The sequence below is a fragment of the Sarcophilus harrisii genome, chromosome 4 (genome assembly GCF_902635505.1).
Source record: "Sarcophilus harrisii chromosome 4, mSarHar1.11, whole genome shotgun sequence".
NCBI lineage: Eukaryota > Metazoa > Chordata > Mammalia > Dasyuromorphia > Dasyuridae > Sarcophilus > Sarcophilus harrisii.
The window spans coordinates 377,557,022-377,580,777 of NC_045429.1; the positions used below are offsets into that span (position 1 = coordinate 377,557,022).

General features: G+C 32.3%; 1 protein-coding gene across 4 annotated transcripts in view; it reads left to right on the plus strand.

The window, feature by feature from the left end:
- FMN2 (formin 2) overlaps window positions 1–23,756 on the plus strand; it is a 426,622-nt gene that overhangs the window by 276,943 nt on the left and 125,923 nt on the right. Inside the window, exon 15 of one of the 4 annotated variants that reach the window (XM_031966952.1) lies at window positions 2,683–2,792. The exons of the other annotated variants lie outside the window; for them this stretch is intronic. Within the exon in view, the coding sequence (XP_031822812.1) occupies window positions 2,683–2,792 (110 nt within the window). The remainder of the gene's footprint in view (window positions 1–2,682; window positions 2,793–23,756) is intronic. 4 annotated transcript variants of the gene reach the window in all.

Sequence of the window (23,756 nt, forward strand, 5' to 3'; positions counted from 1 at the left end):
TGCTACAGATATCCTTCCAAGTAGACTTAACCTATTAACAATTAGTCTTTAGGTCTATCTATTTAACCAGATATGGTGGAATAGTCCTAAGTAAACAGATCTATATTATTTCTAATCATGTTTCTTCATCTTTTCCATAAGGTCACCATGAGACACTGTCAAAATTTTTGTTAAAGTTAATGTAAACTTTATCCAAATGACCCTGATATGCTGATCTCACCATTCTGTCACAGAAGAAAGTCATTAGATTGAAATAATTTGTTCTTAATGAAACTCTATTTATTGACTTCTTGCTAACCATTTTATTTTCCCCAAGGATAAAAGTCAGGCTCATCGATTTATAGTTTACAAGCTCTATTCTCTTCTCCTTTTTTAAAAAAACAAACTGAGGCAATATTTGATTACCCAGTTTCAGCAGTACTTATTTTCCATTTTCTGCAGTCATCCAAAAATGGCTGGTAGTGGCCAGGAATCAAGTCTGACAATTTGTTCATTACCATGGGATGTATTTTCACGTGCCTGAGCTTAACTAAACTTATCAAGAGCAGCTAAATTTCTTACTATCACCCTAGTTAGCCTGAGTTTTCATTCCCAAGTAGTCATTTTTTTTCTTGTAGTCTTTCTAGTCCAAAGATTATTCTCTGTGATAGAGAAAATAAAAGCAAAAAAATTGACCAAGCCATTCTACCTTCTTTATTTCTTCCATTATCATCCCTTCCTACCACAAGGTACAATGTTATCCTTTTGCTGATTTTTCTCAAGGGAAAAAAAAAAAAAAACTTTAAAAAACTAATTTCCTAGCTTTTTGAAATTTTGAATATAATTCACTTAAAATAGTAACTGCATTAGAGAATTTTTATCAAAATATAATAATAATAAACATATTTACATAAGGAAAGATTTGACCTTTGGCTATATGAGGTTTTTTTTGCATTAATTGCAAATTATGACTTATTTTTTCCTGTATTAGAAGCTATATAAATTCTTTCTTTGGAACAGATTTAGTAATTTTGTCCATGAAAATTTCACTAAATTAAATGTGTATATCATATTCTTGAGAAATAAATTTTATTTTAAAATAATTAGATAGAAATTATAGTGAAAGATATATGCAGATTGTAGGGACACACTATGTGATTTTGAATCACATTATCTCAAATTGAGGATTTTTCTGTTTCTGTAGAGATGGATCGTTTTATTCAAAGGTGGAATCCCAAGGATTAGTGTGCTATGTATACAACATTTTAAAAAAGGGAAAACTGAAGCCTAGTTTAGGATTTTATTAATGTGTCCACTGCTTTTGTCTCCTACAATTGCCTCCAGGTTTCATAACTCTCTGGGGCTCTCAGTCTTGTCTTTATGAATTCAGTGACTTATAGTTTCTTAAGCAACCTGATCTGCTTTTGATCTCTCCTGACTGTCAGCAGTCCTTCATGATGCAGTCATGTCAAGTGATGACTTCTATACTGGTATCATTCTAGGATAGAAATTATACTACTTGCCACATGAGTTAAATTAATTCAATATGCACAGAGAGTCAAGTAATTATATTACCGGAACTAGGCATGGAAATTTTTGTGAAAATTCTTCCTTAGTTGCCTTACATGTATGTTTTGGTTCCATTAATGGTACCATTTTCGATTAAAGATATAGTTGCATTCATAACATATCTAATAAAAGTCTATTTTTGACAGATTTCAAGGAAATATTTATTGATTACTAAGATCTTTTGCTGAACTCTAAACCATTTTGGCAAAGGAAAACAAAATATTACCATAAAATGACTAAAATGCAACTATTTAGTGATAAAGTATAAGCAATATGTATCGGACATCTAGTCCAACTTCCACATTTTATAGATGAAATAACAAAGAACCAAGAGTTAGAAGACCTGCTCAAGGTCCTGGCTGGTGGTTTTTAATAGAAGAACCAGAATCAGACCTCGGATCCCCAGAACTTTTTCTATTGTGGCATGTAGTTTTGTTCCTCAACACTTAGTAATCAATAAATATTTCCTTGAAATCTGTCAAAAATAGACTTTTATTAGATATGTTATGAATGCAACTATATCTTTGATCCTTTAAGAAGCTTCTCACTTTTATTGTGTATATGATACTATTTAATTTTTTCTGAGTTTAGAAATTATTTGTTAGTCCCAGGACTCAGCAACCAAAATATCCCAAAGAAGCAAAAAAAAAAAAAAAAAAGGCACTGTATCATATTTTGTACATTAGTCCAGAAATACAATGATATTAATGAGGAAGATCATTTTTGATGATATTAATCTCAAATTTTTTATTCATAATCCTATTTCTAAATACATACCCTACTTCATATCTAAACTTGTCTAATAAGTGATCTGAGTTTTTTATAAGGAAAAAAATATATAAAACAGTTCTTAATCTTCTAAAGTATAATTCTGGTTGGACTGCATTTATTTTATATAAGTTGCAATTTTGATTTAAAGTAGAAACTCATTTGCAAGATATAATGTGGAAGGAAGGGGAAGATTATGAGCAGTATTACTTCATGAAACAATGAGGATATGGATCTACAGGAATGCTTGGCAACAGTTAAACCAGATCATCCCAAGAGCATTGAAAGATGACATTTGAATGACGACAGCAAACAGATGAAAAAATGGAAACAGTCTGTCAACATTTCTATTTTCTTCAATGACAGTGGAGCCACCACATTTGGATTCTGATACCTCTGTCCTCAATGTGCTACATGTGGAAGTGGAAGTGAAAAGAGAGAACAGAAAGCCTGGAAGAACAGCTGGAGCAGACTGAGTATGTACAGATGACACCCATGCTGGGGGTGAGACAAGCCTGAGGGCATTGATGGAATGATCCACAAGATAGGTGAAAGAGGGGAAGATTCCAATCAAGGGGGAAACAATCAGACAATTTTACCTACCCCTGGAAAAAAAAAAAAAAAAAAAAAAAAAAAAAGGTGATCAAGACAACATCAATCACTCATTTGCCTATTTTTCTCATCTCTAGAAAAAAATTAAGGAAGGTATAATTCATTTCAACTTAATAAGTATTTATTGAGTTAACTAGATGATACAGCATAAACAGAGACTTAGAAAGACCTCAATTCAAATTGAGCTTCAGAAACTTGCTGTGTGACCTTAAATTAGTCATCTGACCTTTTCCAATCTGTTTCCACATCAATAAAATGGAATAATCATACCATCTGGTCACAGAGTTGTCATGAATATCAAATGAGTTAAAATATATATATATATATATATATATATATTTTCTATATATATATAGAAATTAAACGTTTGAAACATGCTTTAGTTTTATATATAATATTATAATATAATATATAATATATATAACTAAAGCATGTTTCAAACGTTTAATTTCTATATAAGTGCTAGTTATTCCCAGCAAGTTGATTAAAAGACACCTACTCTGTGATATATACTGTGCTTAGTGGGAAAGGATCCAAAGACCAAAATGAAACAAGTCCCTTTTCTTAAGGATCTTGCATTCTACTGGAAGAATTTACATTCCATAATTTCAAGGCTCTTTAGAATGCTGGACCTAGAATCAAGAAGTTAATTCAAGTCCAATCTCAGATATTTAATAGATGTTTGATCCTGGCTAAGGCACTTAATTATGTCTTAGTTGAAGTTAAAAGAGATCAGGTGACCCAGGCATTTCAAATATTAATGCCAGCACAGTTATCAAATAATTTGTTGAAAACCTAATATTAGGGTGAGGGTGACTGAGCTAGTCAGTCAAATCACTCCATAGTACTTAAAATAGGTGAAGAGGCAATCTTTATATCTTAAGAAGGTAAAAAAAAAAAAAACCCACATCAATCATAGATTTTAGTTTTATTTATTATAGTCAAAATTCCTTTTTAAAAGCTTTTTAAGCCCGGCTTAAAAATCATGCTCATCTGATAATCTTGGGAGGAAACATATTGATGGCATTAAACAATCATCTCTAATTCCTCAGTAGCAGCCCTAAATATCTATTTGAAGAGATGCAGCTTTGCACTAGAGCTAGAGGCTTGTGAGAGATAAGGATCTTCATATAAGCATCCTCTTTACGTGTACTTATACTAGCTTAAAAGGTAGAAACATAGGGACTTAGTTCCCACTTTTATAAAATGAGAATTATGCAAGGATAAAGTTATATATTTGTATAAAGCTCTTTGCAATGCCTTATAAGACTGACTATTAGTTCTAATACTACTAGTACTTCTCTTCTTCCTCCTCATGGCCAAATAATTCACTTAATAAGATGTTCTCCTTTTTCAGTAATTTCTTTTGAGAGGCAGTATGGGGTTAGTAAATAGAAAATTAGCTTTAGAAGTATGATGATCTCTCACCTCTGACACATACTGTTCAAGTCCTCCTTCTGACATACACTGGCTATATTTCCTTTGTCAAAACAGTTTACTCCACAGTGTCCCACTCAATTCACTAAGATGATAAAATGACTGTTCAATGAGGCTCCTTCATTGCACAGTAAATAAGAATATCAGATCTGAAGTCAGGAAGACCTGAGTTCAAATTCAACAACAGACACAGACTCTGAGAAGGTCACTTAACATGTTTAACTCAGTTCCTTCAAATGGTAAAATGAGGATAATGGCACTTACATTATTGTTGTAAGGATCAAATCTGATCATATTTATTTTTTTAAAAGTACTTAGCACAGTGTTTAGAATATAATAGGCACTATACATATATGTATATATGCATAAATGTGTATGTATAGGTGCATATATACACACATGCCTGTACATACACACATATATATATATATATATATATGTATATGTATATATTCATTTTTCCTTCCTTCTTTCCCTTTTCTCATTACAAGTAGTTATTGCTGAGCAGAATTAGATTTTACATAGAGGTCTACATTTTTTATGTAGATTTTAAAATTCTGCATTTTCCCAACCTGCCTGATTATTTGGGTGAAGAAAAACAAATTTAGTTCCTTTCCATAATCTTTAAGATAGTTGTCATATGTCAGGTGGATGGAACTGGCTTCTAATTTATGGTAGCTGGAAGCAAATAAAGCAGGCTAGAGATAAGAGACCCAGCTCTAGCCCTGATAATGAGGAATAACAGCAACAATGTGACAAATTTGATTCATATCACAGTTTTTTGACCAGACACTCCTGGGATTTTGCTGTGGCTAAGATCATCCAGAGGGTGAGTGCAAAGTATTGTTCAGCATCAGTTTGCTTGCTGAGTCTTAGCTCTAGAAAATAGGGTATCTCCTAATATCTTGACATTTCCCCCTTTTGGCCAAAGAACAGTTCTGAAAGAACCCTTACCCTTATGACCAACAAAAAACAGGAAGTCATAATGGAAGAAAAGCCATTTGGCTCAGGATGAGATGTTGCCAAGGGGTAAGTTCCTTGAAGGGACCTAATAGGGAACTGTGTCCCAGAATCATTGCTAGCCATTGTTTTGGTTAACAATCTCTAAACAACACATAGAGACAGTCTAGTTACTTACCCATGTAGCACTAGGTCAAAACAAATAAATCAATCTTTTTTCACAATTATCATAAATTCATAATTACATTAAATCAGATACAGATCAAATTACTTAGAGGCCTTACAATGGATTCATTTTGAGAAGGAAGATTTACATGTCACCAAGGTAAGCAAAAAACCTTAAAACACAAGCCATGTAAAGCAATACAGTAATTACCACTAATGTTAACTAAATCAATTCCCCTTGTATTCTAGTAAGCCATTCTTAATATTCATTTAAGCATCATATTTTGAGTTCCAGAAGTCTAATATAGAGAATTAATTTTAATAGGTTTTATTTTCATGACAGTACTCTGCTTTCCTGGTTCCAAATTTAGAGTTTGCTAGATAATTCTGACAATATAGCTAAAAACAGCTAGATGGCATAATGGATAGAGTACTGGTCCTGAAGTCAGGAAGACTTCAAATTCAGCTTTGGACACATAATACTTCCTAATTGAATGACCCTGGGCAAGTCCTTTAATCCCAGTTGCCTCAGCAAAAAAAAAAAAAAAAAAAAAAAAAAAAAAGAAAGAAAAAAAATCACTTAAATTTAGAAACTTCAGAGCTTTTCAGTTTATGTATCATTTGTTATTTCTATCTTTGCCTAAACCCTTTAATGATATGATTTGTAATTATATATATATATATGCTACTTTTCTATTCATTAGCCAGAATCAGATAGATTTGATAATTATATTTTTATAAGTTTAAGATCTGATACTGCTAAATCTCCTTTCTTTGCATTTTTATTAGTAGTTCTTTAGGTCTTCTTGACTTTCTGTTCTTGATTTTTATTATATTGGCCTTGCCTACTTATAAATAATCTATTTCTTTCCAATATTTTAGATCTGATACAGTTCTTGGTTTTGTCTTGGCAAATGAACTTCCAGGTATTTTATATAGTCCAATTTGAAATGGGGCATTTCTTACTATGTCTTCTTGCAGGGTTTTGTTTGTGACATCATATTGTCTGCAAAAAAAAAAAAGTGGTATTTTATTCCAGTTTTGATTGCTTTTTTCTTTTCTTGTTACCATGAATAGGATTTCCAATGCAATATTGAATAATATTGGTGATGGGGGGCATCATTTTGGGGGGAAAACTCATTTATGGTCTGTTCTGCCTTTTAAAATGATAAGACTTTTAAAATGGGAGAATGATTTCATTTTCTTTGTCATCATTAATATAATTTATGTATAAAATCTTTAATCCTTAATTAAAAACCTCATGATCCAATTCTGAGAACTTATTACTAAAATGTACTTAACTAAATTTCCACAATAGATAAATTTTAAAAGTGAATCATATACATATAGATGTATATAGATCAGAAAACTCATCTAATCATATTATTTTCTCAAAATGTACTCTTCCATTTATTTAGAAAAAATTCACTTTACATCTTGGTCTTATTACCTTGTCTAATCATTTCCTCCTCAGGAAGACAGTATCCCTATGTTATAATTTGGCTACAAATTTAGGTTAAAATTATTAGAGATTCATACTTGCATCCTATTGTAGTAATTCAGAGATATTCAAATATCAGTCTATTATTTAATAGTTTTATCATTGTATTCATAAAACTTCTTTATTACAGAAATTTGCTGTAAAAGGAAAAAGAGGGGCATAGTGATAACATTGTCATTTTAACTTTCTTAGATCCATTTTGATAGCTGACAGCCAATGATATAATCACAGATTATTAAAAGTCAACTCAGGATTAACCAAGTGGGTATTTTATTTTTCAGAAAGGAAACAGTGCAGTGGGAAAATAGAATCTGGAGTTTTACTACTTAGGCCATGTTTGAGGTCATCCCCCAAACTACCTATATTCTGGGGTTTCAGACATACAGCACATGTGGAATAATTGACTCTATTAATGTGTTGAAACTATGTTTTTAAATTACCATATACACATTCAGAATTCATAATACATATTTAGCATTTCAAATGAAAATTTCTTTAATATGTACTATCGTCGGCTTTATAGCTAAAAGCATTATCTACTTTATAACTAAAATTATTAAATATTTAACAGTTTTCAAATATCTCTTTTTATCACATCTTTTAAAAATCTCAATTCATGGATAACAGCATCCTGATGATTAAAATTTTTTTCTTCTAATAGCATTCCTGTTAAAATGAGCTATTAAATTTCATTATATAAAATAATTTATAAATATAGTAATAACACAAAGAATGTTGTGTATTTAAAACATGTAGTAAAACTTCAGATGACCTCAATTCCATTTCCAAAGTATATCATATAAAAACCAATGATCTTATTACCTTTGGCATTTTATACTCTAAAATTGTCAGGCCTGAACAAATTACATTCAATTAAGAAATAATAATTTAGTGATTAGCATATGGCTGGCCATGGTGTTAAGTACTTTATAATCATTATGCAATTTTGATCTTTACAACATCCCTGGGAGGTGGGTACCATTATTATTTTTTCCTTTACAGATCAGAAACTATGGCAAACATAAATAAAATAACTTGCCTCAAAATACATGCTTAATAATTTTCTGCAATCAAAATGGAGAAGGGTGAATTCGTTAAGAGCAGAGGCTGTCTGGATTTGCACAAATACATACCGCATACTTTCAAGCTTGACCCTTCCAGGGACACCAGGGCCTTCCCAGGCAGCAGCAGAGCAGGGCTTGCCATGGATTGGGCCTGCGTTGGAGATAATGACTAACCTTTAAGGGTTAGAATAAAGGGATAGAGTTGCAGCAGAGGGTCTGGTTGCAGCAGTATTACTGAAAAAGAAAGAGTCCTAAATGTGATCACAGAGACTCAGTTTCGTGTATGATCTCTACCATTAGTTAAATATCTATTGCGTATTTAATATCCCTATTCTTCTTTCTCTTTATCTGTTAAAATGAGAACATTGAATTAGGTGCTTCTTAAGGTATGACTAGACAGGTATAGGCTACCCCATCTCTGCATTAAAGAAATAATTTTAAACTATATTCAAGAACCTTAGAATTGTAATAGACTTTCATCTCAGTACTGTCAAATTCATGACTCAGTAAAGTTTGATTTGTGAAGTGTTCTCTTATTCTGATTTCTTTTAGTAAGGCAGGTTCTACCTTTGACTTTATACCATGAAGGGAAAAAGGATCTTTTCATATACTAGCTAGTAACTCTTTTTTTTTTTTTTTTTTTTTTGGTGTTGACTTCTATGCTTGAATTCTAGGCAAAATTATTGTCCTATAAACAGATTAAAAAGTACCACTTCTAGAGTACATTTTGGTTTGTCATTAGGAAATAAGAGACAAAATGTCAATCTGATCATCATTGTACTTCAATCATTCAACATACATTTATTACCTGATATGTCCAGGCGTGATATTATGCAACAGGTTACAAAAACAAAAGTGAATGTCCCTAACATCAAATAACTTAAATGCTAAGAAGCAAAACAGTAACTGCAAAAATTTGCATATAAAATTAAGATCCTAAATAAAAACAAAGTAGTCTTGGGAGAAGTGGAGGTTTAGTATCTAGTGAGAATAAGAAATATCTCCTGCAGAATGTGATACATTAATTGAGCTTTGAAAGAATTTAGGAATTCCAAGAAACAATAGCATGGGAAAAAACTTTTCCAGGAAAAAAGATATCTAGTACAAAAGAACTGAGAGGAGAGATTAAGTGTCCTATATAGGGAATGACAATTCAGTAATCTACCTTCACCTTTAGATATGAGAAAGGAAATAATATGAAATAAATCTGGAAAAATAAGATGGATCGAGATGTTAAAGAGCTTTGAATATCAAACAGAGGTGTTTATATTTCATCCTAGAGATCATAGGAATCTATTGAAATGTATTGTGTTGGAAGGGTGATAAAAATCACTGTTTTCAAATTGAGAGAAGATTGGAAGAGGGAAACACTTGAGGCAGGAGCACCAATTAGAATGTCATTGCAGTACTCCAAGTGTAAACTGATAAGGGGCTGAATTAGAATAGTGTGACTGTGCATGGGGGAAAAAAAGGCTACAGATGCTAGATATAATGCCATATAGAAAAATGTACAGGAAATATGCATAGCCTGACAATGAGTCAGTAGTAGATAAATTGGTTTATTTGAAATTTAGCCATACCTTCCAAATGGAGTAATAACTCTATTCTTCAAAGAAATTCTCACTGCCAGCTGCCAAAGTACAGTAAATAATTAATATGAATATTTATATTAGGAAAAATAAATCTTAATAATTTTCCAGTCCCTATGTTTCTACCTTTTAAGCTAGTATAAATACACATAAAGAGGATGCTTATATGAAGATCCTTATCTCCCACAAGCCTCTAGCTCTAGTGCAAAGCTGTATCTCTTCAAATAGATATTTAGGGCCGCTACTGAGGAATTAGAGATGATTGTTTAATGCCATCAATATGTTTCCTCCCAAGATTATCAGATGAGCATGATTTTTAAACCGAGCTTAAAAAGCTTTTAAAAAGGAATTTTGACTATAAATAAAACTAAAATCTATGATTGATGTGGATTATTTTTTTTATCTTCTTAAGATATAAAGATTGCCGTTTCACCTATTTTAAGTACTATGGAGTGATTTGACTGACTAGCTCAGTCACCCTCACCCTAATATTAGGTTTTCAACAAAGTATTTGATAACTGTGCTGGCATTAATATTTGAAATGCCTGGGTCGCCTGATCTCTTTTAATCTAACTTCTCTTTTGAAAGCGAAATGCTACTATTTTATAAGTGGAATTTTTCCACATTAGACCAAAGAACAATAACAGCTATTCTGTTATCTGTTTTTATTGTCTTAGATGAAAATATTTAATTATCTTAATATCCTTAGTCTTACTCTCATTTTCTTCTTTCTTTTTATTATTGAAATTCCTGGAGCATTAGTGCTGATATTTTTCAAAATTTGATCTCCCTTCTTCAATCACCTCAATACTTTTACAAATGTATCTGTGAAAAAACATATTGAAAGTAAGAAGGCTGACCCAATAGTCCCTCATTTTTCTTAGTTATTAATCATCTTGTTAATTAAAAGAACTTGACTCTAATCATTCATGCAAGAAATAAGATAATACAGTTTGTCTCTTTCTGTTCACCTTGAATGAAGATATTTAAAAGCATATGTGAGTGATATTTAAGATTGTATTCTTCTATGAAAATCTGTTCTGAAAAAGCTTGATAAGAGTCAGGATGGTTCTACTGATATTCTTTAGAGTTATCTTGAAGTAATGGAAGATTGGAGAGTCAAAATATGATGTGTTTTGGGGGGCAAAGATCCAGTATATGAACTGATTGATGTAATAGACTCCTAAATGGAAGCTACCTTTCTGCCAGTGCAAATTGTTAACTTTTTAAAAACATATAATATTAAAGCTCTGTCTGAATTGCAAAAAGCAGGTTGAAAAGTCATACCCTCTATGCTCTATTGGGATTATTGAAATTATTAGGAAATGTTTAGAATAATTTTGGAATAATTTCAAAATTTTAAGTTATCAGATTTCAGAATAATTTCTCTCAGTTTACAAATTCTGGATGGTTAAGAATTTTTTTTTGAGACTCATATCAATCTCTATTAAATTGTTTGGTGTTTTCTGCTATATTAAATTATTATGTAAACTATTTAGCTTTATCTTTCTTCTATCTACCAGACATTTGTCTTTAAGAACACTTAAAATTAAAAGAATATTTTTAGAAAGTAGCTCTCCATAAATAGATTCTTATTATGTTTTTAGCTTGGCCCTTTTGGCAAAAGTAGATTTTTATTCTATTTATTTCAATTAATTTGGCTGATTGGATTTATTTTCAAAACTGAATTAATAATTTATATGTCAACAATTACTTTGGATTTGATGCTCACTAATGATCTTCAATTTATGAAATAGGAAATGTAGAATTAAAATTTATATATAATATATGTATACATGTGCATGCATATTTGTATTTATGTATGTAAGTGTATATATATATCCAGGAATTCCTGAGACATAAGCAAGACAATTCACATTTTTAAGAAGCAATATTTCAATTGTGCTTTTTCTTTTGAACAGGAAAAAAAGTTACGTAATGAGGATATCTTCCACTTACACTGTATTTTATAAAGTGCTTTAAATTACCTAATTTGCTCCTTTTGGTGTCTTAAGTTTACCCTCAGTGAGACAAGCATCAATTAACAGGCTTTCTCAGATTTTTTTTTTCTCTTTTAGTTTATTAATCCAAAAAAATTCATCCTCTATTAGTCCCTTCCATATCATGAATGTTGAACTCCTTCTGACTTCAAAGGTAGTTCTGCTTGTGGAACAAAGGCATTTGAGAAGGGGGCCAACTTTCTGGTCATTTATTTTCACTATTTCTCAGGCTGTCAATGAACCATATTGGTAAAAGAACTTCAAGCTTTGTCTTAAGGGTAAATATACTTCCTTATTTTTTCTAATTATGTCTTTGCTGCCTTATGAAAGCAAAGACTGACTATTAAAGGAATATTATTGTCTGACATTTTATGACGTCATTTTAAAACAGAATCAGTTGTAATATTTACTTTGCAAAATATACTTTCTTTAAAAAAAATGTATATACTAATATTAACTTACTTCAGTAGAATTCTTTCCTATAGAGACCTAGCATTAGCACATCACAGAAAAAGAGTGTAAATTGTTAATGCTGTAAAGTTACCCATGCATATATCCTGTAAAAAAAGAAAAAGAAAAAGAGTATAAATACCACACCATGCGTAATGAATAACTCTGTCACCATGGGGTTACATTCTTTTAGAACAGAACACATCACTCTCAATGACTGATTCTCTTTCTTTGTCATTTTAAGCAAGATCTTTTTTTTTTCTTTTTTTAAGTATCTTCAATTATAAATATTTTGATTATTATCTTAACTCTTTATCACTTAAGAGAATAATAAAGCTATTCTTTGTTTAAGCTTTAACCCAATGCTTTCAAAGTTGATAGCTAGAATATAATCAAGAAATTTAGGTTTCCCGTCAACTCAGAATTCCTCCAGATGCCTGGAAAGACAGACAGATTCCTTAGTCTCTTAGAAAGAATAAGAAAGAAAAGAAGAAAAAAGTTATATGTGTATGTATGCATGTACATATAAATAGATATAGATCTATGTATATACACATGCACATGTATATAAGCATGTGTATTTATAGATGTGTTTATAGAAATGTTTTCATAAATATGTATATAAATATGCATATACACATACATATGCATGTGTATACATATGTGTATATGTATATGAATATAAAAACAGAAAGAGAGAGACAGAGGGAGACAGAGAGAAAGAGGGGGAAAGACAGAGACAGACAGGGAGAGAGAGAAACAGACAAAGAGGAGAGAGAGGGAGAAAGACAAAGACAGAGAGAAGGAGGAAGGAGAGACAGAGAAAGAAGAGAGACACACAGAGTCAGAAAGAGACACAGAAACACAGAAGAGAAAAGGAGAGAGAACAGAAATAGGAAGAGACACAGAAAAAATATCTTAAAGATGAGACTGAGGGGAAGCTTTCTTCCCAACAAATCCTAAGAGTGTAGGTAGTATTGAGCTCATTTTATAGTAAAGGAAGCTGAGGCACAGAAAATTTAAGGGTCTATTCATATTTTGTAAATGTTAAAGCCAGCATTCAAACTCAGGGCTTTTGATTCTATAACTAGTATTATATTAATCTATATTCCTCTCTTACCTTATTCTTCAAGAAAATAAAGTTTTCCTTTTGCAACTTTTTGTTTCTATTCTAAACAATCTAAACCCATGTAAAGTATTTCCTCTTTTAAAAAAAAATATCTTTAGTATGATTTTTTTTTCATTTTGATAGAGAGCTGGCCTTGAAGCTAGGAAAATCTGGATTTAAATTCTGCCTCTGATATTATATCTGTGTGACCCTGGCAAATCATTTAATGTCTCAAGCCTTTAGGCAACTCTTGAAAAATATAAGTTTTAGAGAAGTTGCTGACCAGCATTGGTAGAAGGAGTTCCATCAGGGCTTCCAATGCCAATGAAGTCACAGATCTGGTCTCTAACTCCTACTTTCTGTTGCCCCTTTTCAACTTTCCCCCTTTATTTTGTTCTTTTTGGTTTGTTTTGTTTTGCATGACCCCACTACGTTCTACTCTCATCTTACAAATTCAGCAAAGCAAAGCTGACACGATTTCTGAGCCCCATTGCTTTGACTAGATCTTGTGTCAGTTTCATTTTAAAGTTTGCAAATGAAGTGAGGCAACAAACCAGAAAATGCTTCAGACAGGAGGTGGGGCACCTGGACTCTTAAACTCTTAAAAAAAAGGCAATATATTTTGTTTTTTAGAGCAAAATATAAATAGGAGTTTTATCTTTTGTGAACAGATTTGTCATTTATTTAAACTATTTTTCCTCCCACAAATCATTCCTATAGGTTGATGATATTCATTAGCAAATCACTAAATTAGTAGACCTGAAACAAGCATCAACCATAATGCCCAGGTCTGCATCTAAATAATACCACTTCTTGGCGATTGGACTCAAGGGAGGTTTCTGAAATCCTTAATGTGGGACCACTGTTCTTAAAAAATTAGGAAACTTTTGAAGAAATATTGATAGCATAATTACTACAAATTATAAAATTATCATAGGTATCCTTGAGCAAACTGAATTTTCCCAATATTCATCAATGATATTTTCACTGAGATTTTGATGGATTTGGAAGGATGACCCCTGTGGATGTTTCTGCAGTCACAAAAACAGGGCATTTCTTGCTTTTTTTTTTTTTTTTTAAATCACTGGAAGCTTGATCAATTCCTGACTTTGATGTAAATGCTATATATTCAAATGGCCTATCCTTTTAAATAGGCACTAAATTGCATCTTACCTTACCCCTCTGGATTTTATTATCTATTTGGAACAGACTAGATACTATTGCTTGGATCATTCCTATATATCTAACTATCTACATAAGGTTCATTGAAAAATAATTTTTATAATCATAGGTTAATTACATGGAAATTACATAAATATCATGGTTACAACATTTTACTATTTTATTCATGGTATCTTCTCATATCTAAATTACTTAATTTGTTTCTACAAATGTTAAGGTTCTTAAGCAAATCATTAATTCTTTGAAACATGGTGGTACTGATGGAACATTTTTGATGGAACCCAGATCCATATGTGAAATATTACAAGCATGTTAGCTTGTGGTGAGGAGTGCTTTCATTGTTTTATTGAAAAATGCCAAATCTGTCATCTTAAATATTAGTTAAGATGATTCAGCAATAACCCTCATACTACCATATCATGAAAGTTGAACATTTCCACTTATTTAGAAGTGTGGAATGTGTAAGTAATTAAAAGAAAAAAAATCTCCTTGCTAATCATTAGCACTGCACTCACTGTCACTTTGAAGCATCAATCAAACCATCAGTGAAAGGGTTAATTGAGACTACATCTGTACAGCTTGCAGACTCTCAAACCTAAACCAGATGTCAACTAAAGCCAAGCTGTAGTCAATCTGTGAGTCATGTTTTACTGTCCTTAAAATGCCAAACGAGGAATTGTCTCAGGAAACCCCTTAGCACCCTTTAGTGGAAATCTTAATGGAAAATTAATGCAAACTGGAAAACTGCGTCTCCGTGTTTCACTTTAGGTTATTATTGATTAACTTCTGTTCTAAGGTATTTTGTCTTTTAAAAGTTGTTACATATGATTACTAACATTGACTATGGCAGTCTTTTGAAAGAAACAACATGATTTTTTCAGCGTTCAGGTGTTATCTGAAAAGAATGATAACATTATCTTAAAGATGATTAAACACTGACAATTCATGCCATTTTATATATGGACAAATTCCAATTTAATGAATTCATTGTCTTCATATATACTTCATATAGTATATGCTTTAGAATCTTGTTTATCTGGTGAAAGTTGAGGGAGAAGAGTAGTAGCTGAGTGATGGTTTAACATAGTAGAAAGGATACTGTCTTTATATTTGGAAGCCTACAGTGCAAATCCTTTCCTTCTTACTCTGTCTGGGTTTCAATTTCCTTGTTTCTATAAATGAGGAAATTGGAAGAGGTGTCTTTAAAAACTTCTCCAGCTTTTAATCCAAAATCTGGTTAATATTATTCTTGTAGTATTATAATTTATGAGACCTCAAAATCTCATTGACTATTCTGATCTAGGGGCAGCTAGATAGTACAGTGGATAGAGCAACTGCTTCGAAGTCAAGAGGACCCGAGTTCAAAAATGGGTTCAGATACTTAACACTTCCCAGATGTATGATCCTGGGCAAGTCACTTAACCAGAATTGCCTCAGAAAAACAAACAAACAAAAACATTGTCCTTTGATTATTCTGATCTATATATGAGGGAGCTGACCTTCAGAGAATTTAAGTGATTTTCTATAGTTCACAAAACTTGTTAGTAGTAGCATGATCAGAACCCAGTCTCCTGAAATCAATTTTTGTGTTTTTTCCTTCTATACCATAACCTTTCCTTAATTCATGATTATCATAACCAGAGAATGTTTAGTCATCTAAAAACATAACATCAAGAATGAGTTATTAAAATATAAAAACAATCTAGAAATTAATTTTGATTTATGATTTTTCTAAGACATGCATTCAATGAATAGATTCCTAGAGTCTAGAAAGGTCAGATATAATCTAGTCCTACCTCTCTTTGAAGCCTGAATACCCGCTTTAATAACCTTGAAGATGAGCAGTGATATCCATTACTTTGTAGAGTAGGCAATAACATTTTGGTCATCTCTAACTACTTATGGGAAAGTTTGTCTTTTATAAGTCTTAATTCTTCCATCTGGAACAAGAGGAAAAAGTCTTATTCTTTCTTCTACATGATAGTCCTTCACAAGATAGAATGTCTTTTATTTATCAGAATATCTAGACTCTCTTATTTCAGTCAATCTTTAAGTAGCATTCTGAATCCCCACCATACTAGTCACTATTTTCTCTATGCACTGTCCATGTGTCAATGATTCTTCTAAAATATGGACCCCAGACTGACTACAAAATTCTATGTATGCACGTTTCTCTTTGTAGTCAATTATCATATCAAATAAGTAATTTCCATTTAACTTTAATCACTAGATCATTTTTACATAAACTCTTCACTTGTCCAATCTCTCCTATTCTGTACTTGCACACTTTATTTATTTAAAACCCAAGTATCTTACATTTATCCTGAAATAAAAATCAAAGAAAATGTATTCATGACATCTTTACTTTGTAATGGACAACAAGAAAATAGTGAGCATAGGTCAATTTTTACTTAAGCTATTTTCATCTAGAACAATCTCCACCTCATCTTTATTTTTCAGAATTCTATTTCTTTATGACTCAGTCTACATCACCTTCAGCCTTTTCTGATGATTCTGGATATTAACTCTCTCTCTTTCTGGCCTCTAATTAATTTTTATTTAGTCATGTCTATGTATATTGTATCTCTTGAATAATACATCATATTTGTTTTCCTAGTGTCTAATATAGAAAATTACTTAATGAATGTTTGCTACATTGAACCAAATAGTTCCTAACTTTTCTATTTTTATGGGATGAGGCAAAGGTTTTAAAAATAGCATTTTAGTAAGCCCAAGATCATGTTAATAGAAAAATTTATCAGTATTGACTAAATAAAAGATTCTAAATCATTGTGTTTTATTTTCCTTTTCCTCCAACTTCTACAAATTCTTGCTGTCAATCAAAATTGTTTAGATGTAGCTTGAAAGAAAGTGGCTATGACTCACTACAAGCTTATTGAGTTTGATGTTATATAAAACCATGTTCTTTATGTAAACACCGTCAAATAGAGATTTAATATTTCATGAAATGGAACTGTCTCTTAAATTATCCTCATATACAATAGTATATAGTATTTACTGTCAGAGATGCTTGTTGATGAGTATGAGGGTAGGGAGGAGGGAGATGTCGAATCCTTAACATCTTCCAGCATCACAGCAACCAAACTATGTTAGAATTGTAACTTTGCACAAGGTGAAAAGAATAGACTAATCTTTATGTTTCATTCTACCTATGTTGATTTATACTGAGGTCAAAGATAACTATTATCTTTTACCCTTGTCAGTTTTTACTGATACAATACCCTGTTTAAACTTGGTTCCTTTCAACTTCTCATGGTTCCTGCCCATTAGAATCACTTAAATAATATCGAACTAGACAGAAACTATACATCATCTGACTTACTACTTTACCTCATGGAAGTTAAGTGTGTAAAAAACCTTATCCACATGCAGTTCTATACCCATTTTAGCTAGTTTCAATTTTTATGAATACTTAGTATTCTAGCACAGTGAGTAAATAAGTCAGTATAATAATAAGCATTTATTACATTAAGGGCTTACTACTTACCAGGCACTTCGCTAGGCACTGGGGATACAAAAAGAGGCAAAAGATAGCGCTCAAGGAGTTTACAATCTAATAGGGGAAGCAACAAACATATACTCAGACAAACTTTATCCTAAGCAATAGGATGCTGATATAGGGAAAGCACTAACTTTAAGAGCAGTTGAAAAAAGTTTCCTGTAGAAGATAAGATTTTATTTGGAACTTCAAGGAAGTCAAGAAACAAATGGGCAGAAATCAGTAGGGAGAGCATTCCAAGTAGAGGGAACAGCTAGAAAAAATATATGGAGCTGAGAGATGGAGTGTCTTGTTTGTGAACAACTAAGGGGCCAATGTCATTAAATGGAAGAATCTGTGTCAGGATATAAAATACAGGAATACTGGAAAGGTGAAGTGGGGAGTGTTAAATTACAAAAGACTTTGAATGCTTAAAAGGCCATGCTTAAAAGTGGTTGCAATATCAGAGGAAAGAGGCATATTTGAGAGATATTGCAAAAGTGCCATTGACAGGCCTTAGCAACAGATTGAATATGGAGGTGGGAGATAATGAGTATTTGAGAATAATGCTTAATGGGAAAATATTAAATTTTTAATTTTTAAAAGACAGAATAACACTTAAATTCTGTGCTCAGGGGACTGGGAGGATAATGGTACTCTCAACAGTAATAGGGAAGTTTAAAGTAGATCAAGAGGCATGGGAAAAGCAAAGGATCCAGGTTCAACTTACATAGTTTTGACTGCTATTTGCTTTTTCTGACACGTTGGATATGTTACTCATTGTCTCTATTTATGAAAAATCAAGAGGTTGACAAGGAAGAAGGAAGGAAGGAAGGAAGGAAGGAAGGAAGGAAGAAGGAAAATGTTGGTTAAAAGTATTGACATTTATTTATGCCATGTGAGGATCAGTTGATAAAAGATTCCTTGTTTAAGCTAGAGAATGTGAGATTTGGAGTTGATACCTCTCCTCAAATGCCTTGCTTGGTTCAAATAGTAGAATTAGATATAAAGGATGAAAGTTCTATAGAAGCAAGTTTGATGGGAAGAAAAACTTACCAACAATTAGAAAAATCCCAAAGCAAAATGATCTGCCTCAAACTCTTACTAGTTCTGTGATACTGAACAGGTCACTTAACCCTCTTTGCCTCAGTTTCCTCATCTATAAAATGAGTTGAAGTTAAATGGCAAAACACTGTCCAGTATCTTTGCCAAAAAAACTCCAAATGGGGAGATACAACTAAAAAACAGTTGAATAATGCCATCTTCTTTGACCTCCAAAGGAAATTATTGAAATTATTAATATACTTCCTAAAATGTGGTACTCAAAACTGAAAATAATATTCCAGATGTAGTCTAACCCAGATGGAATAAATTAATAATCATCTTCCTAATCTTAGACACAGTCAAGAATTTTCTAAGAATTTGTTAAGTTTAAAAATACTGTTAAGCATGGAAGTAAGAACAATCTCTGTCCTTAAAGAGTTTACACTCTAATGGAAAAAACAACATACAAACAAATAGGTACATACAAAATATATACATAATGAAGGACTGGTAACCTGAGAAGTGAAATTCAAGTAGATTGTAGGACAAAAATGGCTGCTTGCAGAATGTGACATTTGAGCTTTGTCTTGAAAGAAACCAAGAGTTCCAAGAGACAGAAGAGAAGGAGGCAAGAGCTTTCCAGATATGGGGGATAGCCAGTTCAAAGTCAAAGAGACAGGAAAAGGAGTGTCCCTCTGGCTCACTAGATTCAAATTAACATATTTTTGGCTGCCATATTAAACTGTTGTCTCATATTGATTTTGCAGTTCCCTAAAATCCCCATCTGTTTTTTCAGCTGAACCATGCCTTCCCCATCTGGAACTTGAAAAGTTCTTGATTTTTTTAAATGTGAATATAAAATTTTTATTCCATTGAATTTTATTTCATTAGATTCAGACTAGTGTTCTGTACTGTCAAGATCTATTTGCATACTGAGTGTTATCCAGTATATTCGCTTTCCTTCCTAGGTTTTTTTTTTTTTTTGTCATCTGCAAATTTGAGGAGCATGGCACCGATGTTTATATCCTAATTATCATTTTTAATGGTTAAATATTTGAATTTGTCTAGTGTTCTGCCAACATCTAGGTACACTATATCAATAGCATTCTCTTAATATGCAAGATAAGTAACTTCTGTTCACTATAATCTTACAAGATAGCTTGAGGTTTATAAACTAGATCTCTTTTTTAAGATCTGTGCTTGAAATTCAGATCATTCTGGCTCTCTTTGATTGCTTTATAGTAGGCCCAGGCCCAAGTCTCCCTTAGTCACTGTTTGGGCTATGATGGCCCAGAGTGAATGTAAATAGTTATTGTTTCTGTTTTGGACAGAAACCCTGAAGGTCTTTCCCTCCCAGATTGATTTTTTTTTTTTTTTGACAAAGTAAAAGAGATTGTTGTCTTTGCTTCGTTTCTTACCTAGGCTTAAACATTGAATGGGCATTGAAACCTGGTAAAGAGCTTAAAAAGGACAAGGTTTCCCTCTATACCTGAGGTTATTTCCAGTTGTCCTGATCTGTACCTTGCCACTGGACCCACATGGCTCCAGAGGAATGAATGAGACTGGTGATTTGTTACAACACTCCCTCACTTAAATCCAATTCACTTGCAAGGCATTATATCACTTTCCACTGGTCAGTCCTCTTCCAGAACAAAGAACCAATAATGAAAGAACTAACAAAAAGAGAGTCTAAAGACAGCCACTGCCCTCAAGGAAGTTTCAATCAAATGGGGGAGATTACATGCAAACAAATACATTCAAAGCAAGCTATATATGGGATAAATAGGAAATAATTGACTGAGAGAAGGCTAAGGAATTTAGATGGGCTAGTCAAAGCATTCTGTAAAAGATAGAATTTTAGTTGTGGCTTAAAGAAAGCCAGAGAGTCAGAAAACAAGAGCAGAAGAGGGAGAGCATTTCAGGTATGAGTATCAGCTAAAAAAGAATGTTCAGAACTCAGAAATAGAGCATTATGCTCATGGAATAGCTCAGAGGCTGATGTCATTGGATCCAAGAGGATATTTTAGAGAACAAGTTATAAAAAGACAAGAAATGTAGAAAAAGGTGTTTTGAATGGGCTTTAAATGACAAACAAAACATTTTGTATTTGAATCCAGAGATAATAGGAAGATACTTATTCAAAACTTATTCAAGAGATACTGTAAAAATGAAATCGACAGACCTTGACAATGGAAATGGAGAGTGATGAATAGTGAAGAATCCATGATAGCTGAGAGACTTAGAGAATGATGCTTTCTTCTATAATAATAGGGAAATTGAAAGTTGGGGAAAGAGTTTAAGGGGAAAGAAAATAAGTTCTGTTTTGAAAATATTAAGGTTAAGATGTCCACTGTATATAGAGATTGAGATGTGTGAAAGAAAGTAGCTGGAGATGGGAGATTAGAAATCAGCAAAAAGACTGGTCAGGATAAGAAGATTTTAGAATTATCAGCATGGAGATGTTAATTAAATCTATGGGAGCTAATGAGATCAACAAGGAAAGTAGTATAAAGGGAGAAGAAAAAGACTCCCAGAACATCTATGGTTAGAAGGAGTGATCTGAAGGAGGATCCAACAAAGGAGACATAAAAAGAGTAGCCAAATAAGTAATCAAACAGGAGAGAATGGTGTGTCTTGAAAACCTAAAGAGAAAGGAGTTTCATGGGGAAATGAGTGATCAACAGTGTCAAAGGAGGATGAAGATTGGAAAAAGATCATTGGATTTGGCAACTAAGAGATCATTAATAACTTTGGAGAGAGCAGTTTCAGTAGTATAATCAGATTGAAGATTTGGGGGGGGGTGTTAAGAAGAGAGTGAGAGGAGAAAAAGCAAAAATATCTTTTATAGACCATCTTTCAAGTAATCGAACTACAAAGTGAAGAAAAATAGGATAGAAGGATCAAGTGAGGGTTTTTTTTTTCAGTATAAGGGAGACATGGCCATCTTTGTAGATAGTAGGAAAGGAGCCAGTAGAGAAAAATAGATTGAAAGTAAATAAAATTTGGTGGAGAAGATAAAAAAAATCCAATTTATCATGTTAAAGGATAAGATAATAGTAGAAGGCAGCTGAGTGATAGGAGAAAAGCAAGAGGAAAGGAGAGAGAGAGGTCACAGAAAAAGATATTGATTTTATGTGTAATATATGAGGCTTTGGGGAAGTTGGTAGAAAAGGTGCCATGGGAGGATTGAGAAGGGATGAAAAGATTAGGAATGTCTACGGCCCAAAATGGGATAGTGAACTAATGAGGTGGATATAATCAGATTGCTTAGCATTAGTAAGGGCCTCATTGAGTGGACATAAATTTGTAGTGGATCCAGTCATAATAGTTAAGTGTTTGTCTTTACCTTCATTCAACAATACATGTACAGGAACAAAGTTGACAAATGGTGAAAATGATCCAAGACTGAGACCCTTCTTCCCTTTGCTTTTATTAACACCTTACTCAATATTTCTAAAATTTTCAGAAATTTAAATTTAGCCTGCTGGTATTTTCAGACTTTATTCTCTTTCCATATTTTTTTTTTTTGAGGGGGTGGGTAAGTACATAAACTGGGCCTTTACCATTCTCTAATCTTATGATTTTTCTGTTCTCTACTGCCTTACAACAGTCAAGGACAATAGTTCAGCAATTAAATTCACTAGTTATTTCAATATCTAATTATGAGGTTTTTGAATTAGGTGATTTGAACTTAAACACGTCTTCAAGATAACACTCTTATTATCACCATTCTTGTAAATAGTAACTCTGGAATGAATTTTCTTGTTTTTTCATTTGTCTTCACAGAGAAAACAAGAAAATTAAGGATTGATCAGCTCTAACTACTTTCTTTTGTTAATTATCATCTTTCTAAGAAAGTGACTGTATTTTGATCTTCCTTACCAATGTCTTCTAAATATACTTTATTGTTTTATCTTCTTCCTTTAATAATTTTATCAGTGGATTTTACACTTGGCACAACTTATTCTGAGTTTTAACATTCCTCACATTATCCTTGAAGGATTACACTATGATTTTGTATTCACTCTCAAATTCTTGTCTTCAGCAAGTGTCTTTTATAAAATCTAATCCTCATTTCTTTCTCCAGTTCATTTTAGAGATAAGGAAAATGAGCCAAACAGAATTAAGTGACTTAGTCAAGGTCACATTGCTATTAAGTTTCTGAGGTCATATTTGAACTCAGGAAAGTGAGTTTTCCTGACTCCAGGCCCAGTGTACTACCTGCACTGTGCCACTTAGCACAGAAGAAATCTGTACCCAAATCTGATTGATATTCTTATTAGTTGATTAACGTTAGGAAAAAAAAAACTTTTCTGCCTCAGTTTCCTTAATTGTAAAATAAGAGTAATAGTAGTACCTACATCACAAGGTTGTTGTAAGAATAAATTGATTTAATATTCATAAAGTGCTTATTAACACAATGCTTTGCATTCTCTCTTTATTTCTCTGTTACTATCTATCTTTCTCTCTCCCCTCATAAGTCTCCCTTTTGTTTATCTTCTTTCTATCTTCAAAACTTCATTTCAGAAATTCTCTTTTATCTTCCTTGGACTACTTTCCCCATTGAAGTTGAAGTTTAGACTCTTAAATCTTTTATCCAGGAATCTAGAGTACATGTTAGAACTTTTTTTTTTTTAAATTTTTCTCTACTTCTCAGTCACAAACTCTGAGATAGAAGATTAATTTTTTGCCTCTGCCCCAAGTTTTATATTTCAGTCTGCTACCAGGTTTTCCTGGTTTGGTAGACTTAGATCCTGAATAGAATTCCTCTTGGTGATTCTTCAGAATTTTGGAAGATGAAGTTATTATTTAAAAAAGTAAAGAAATTA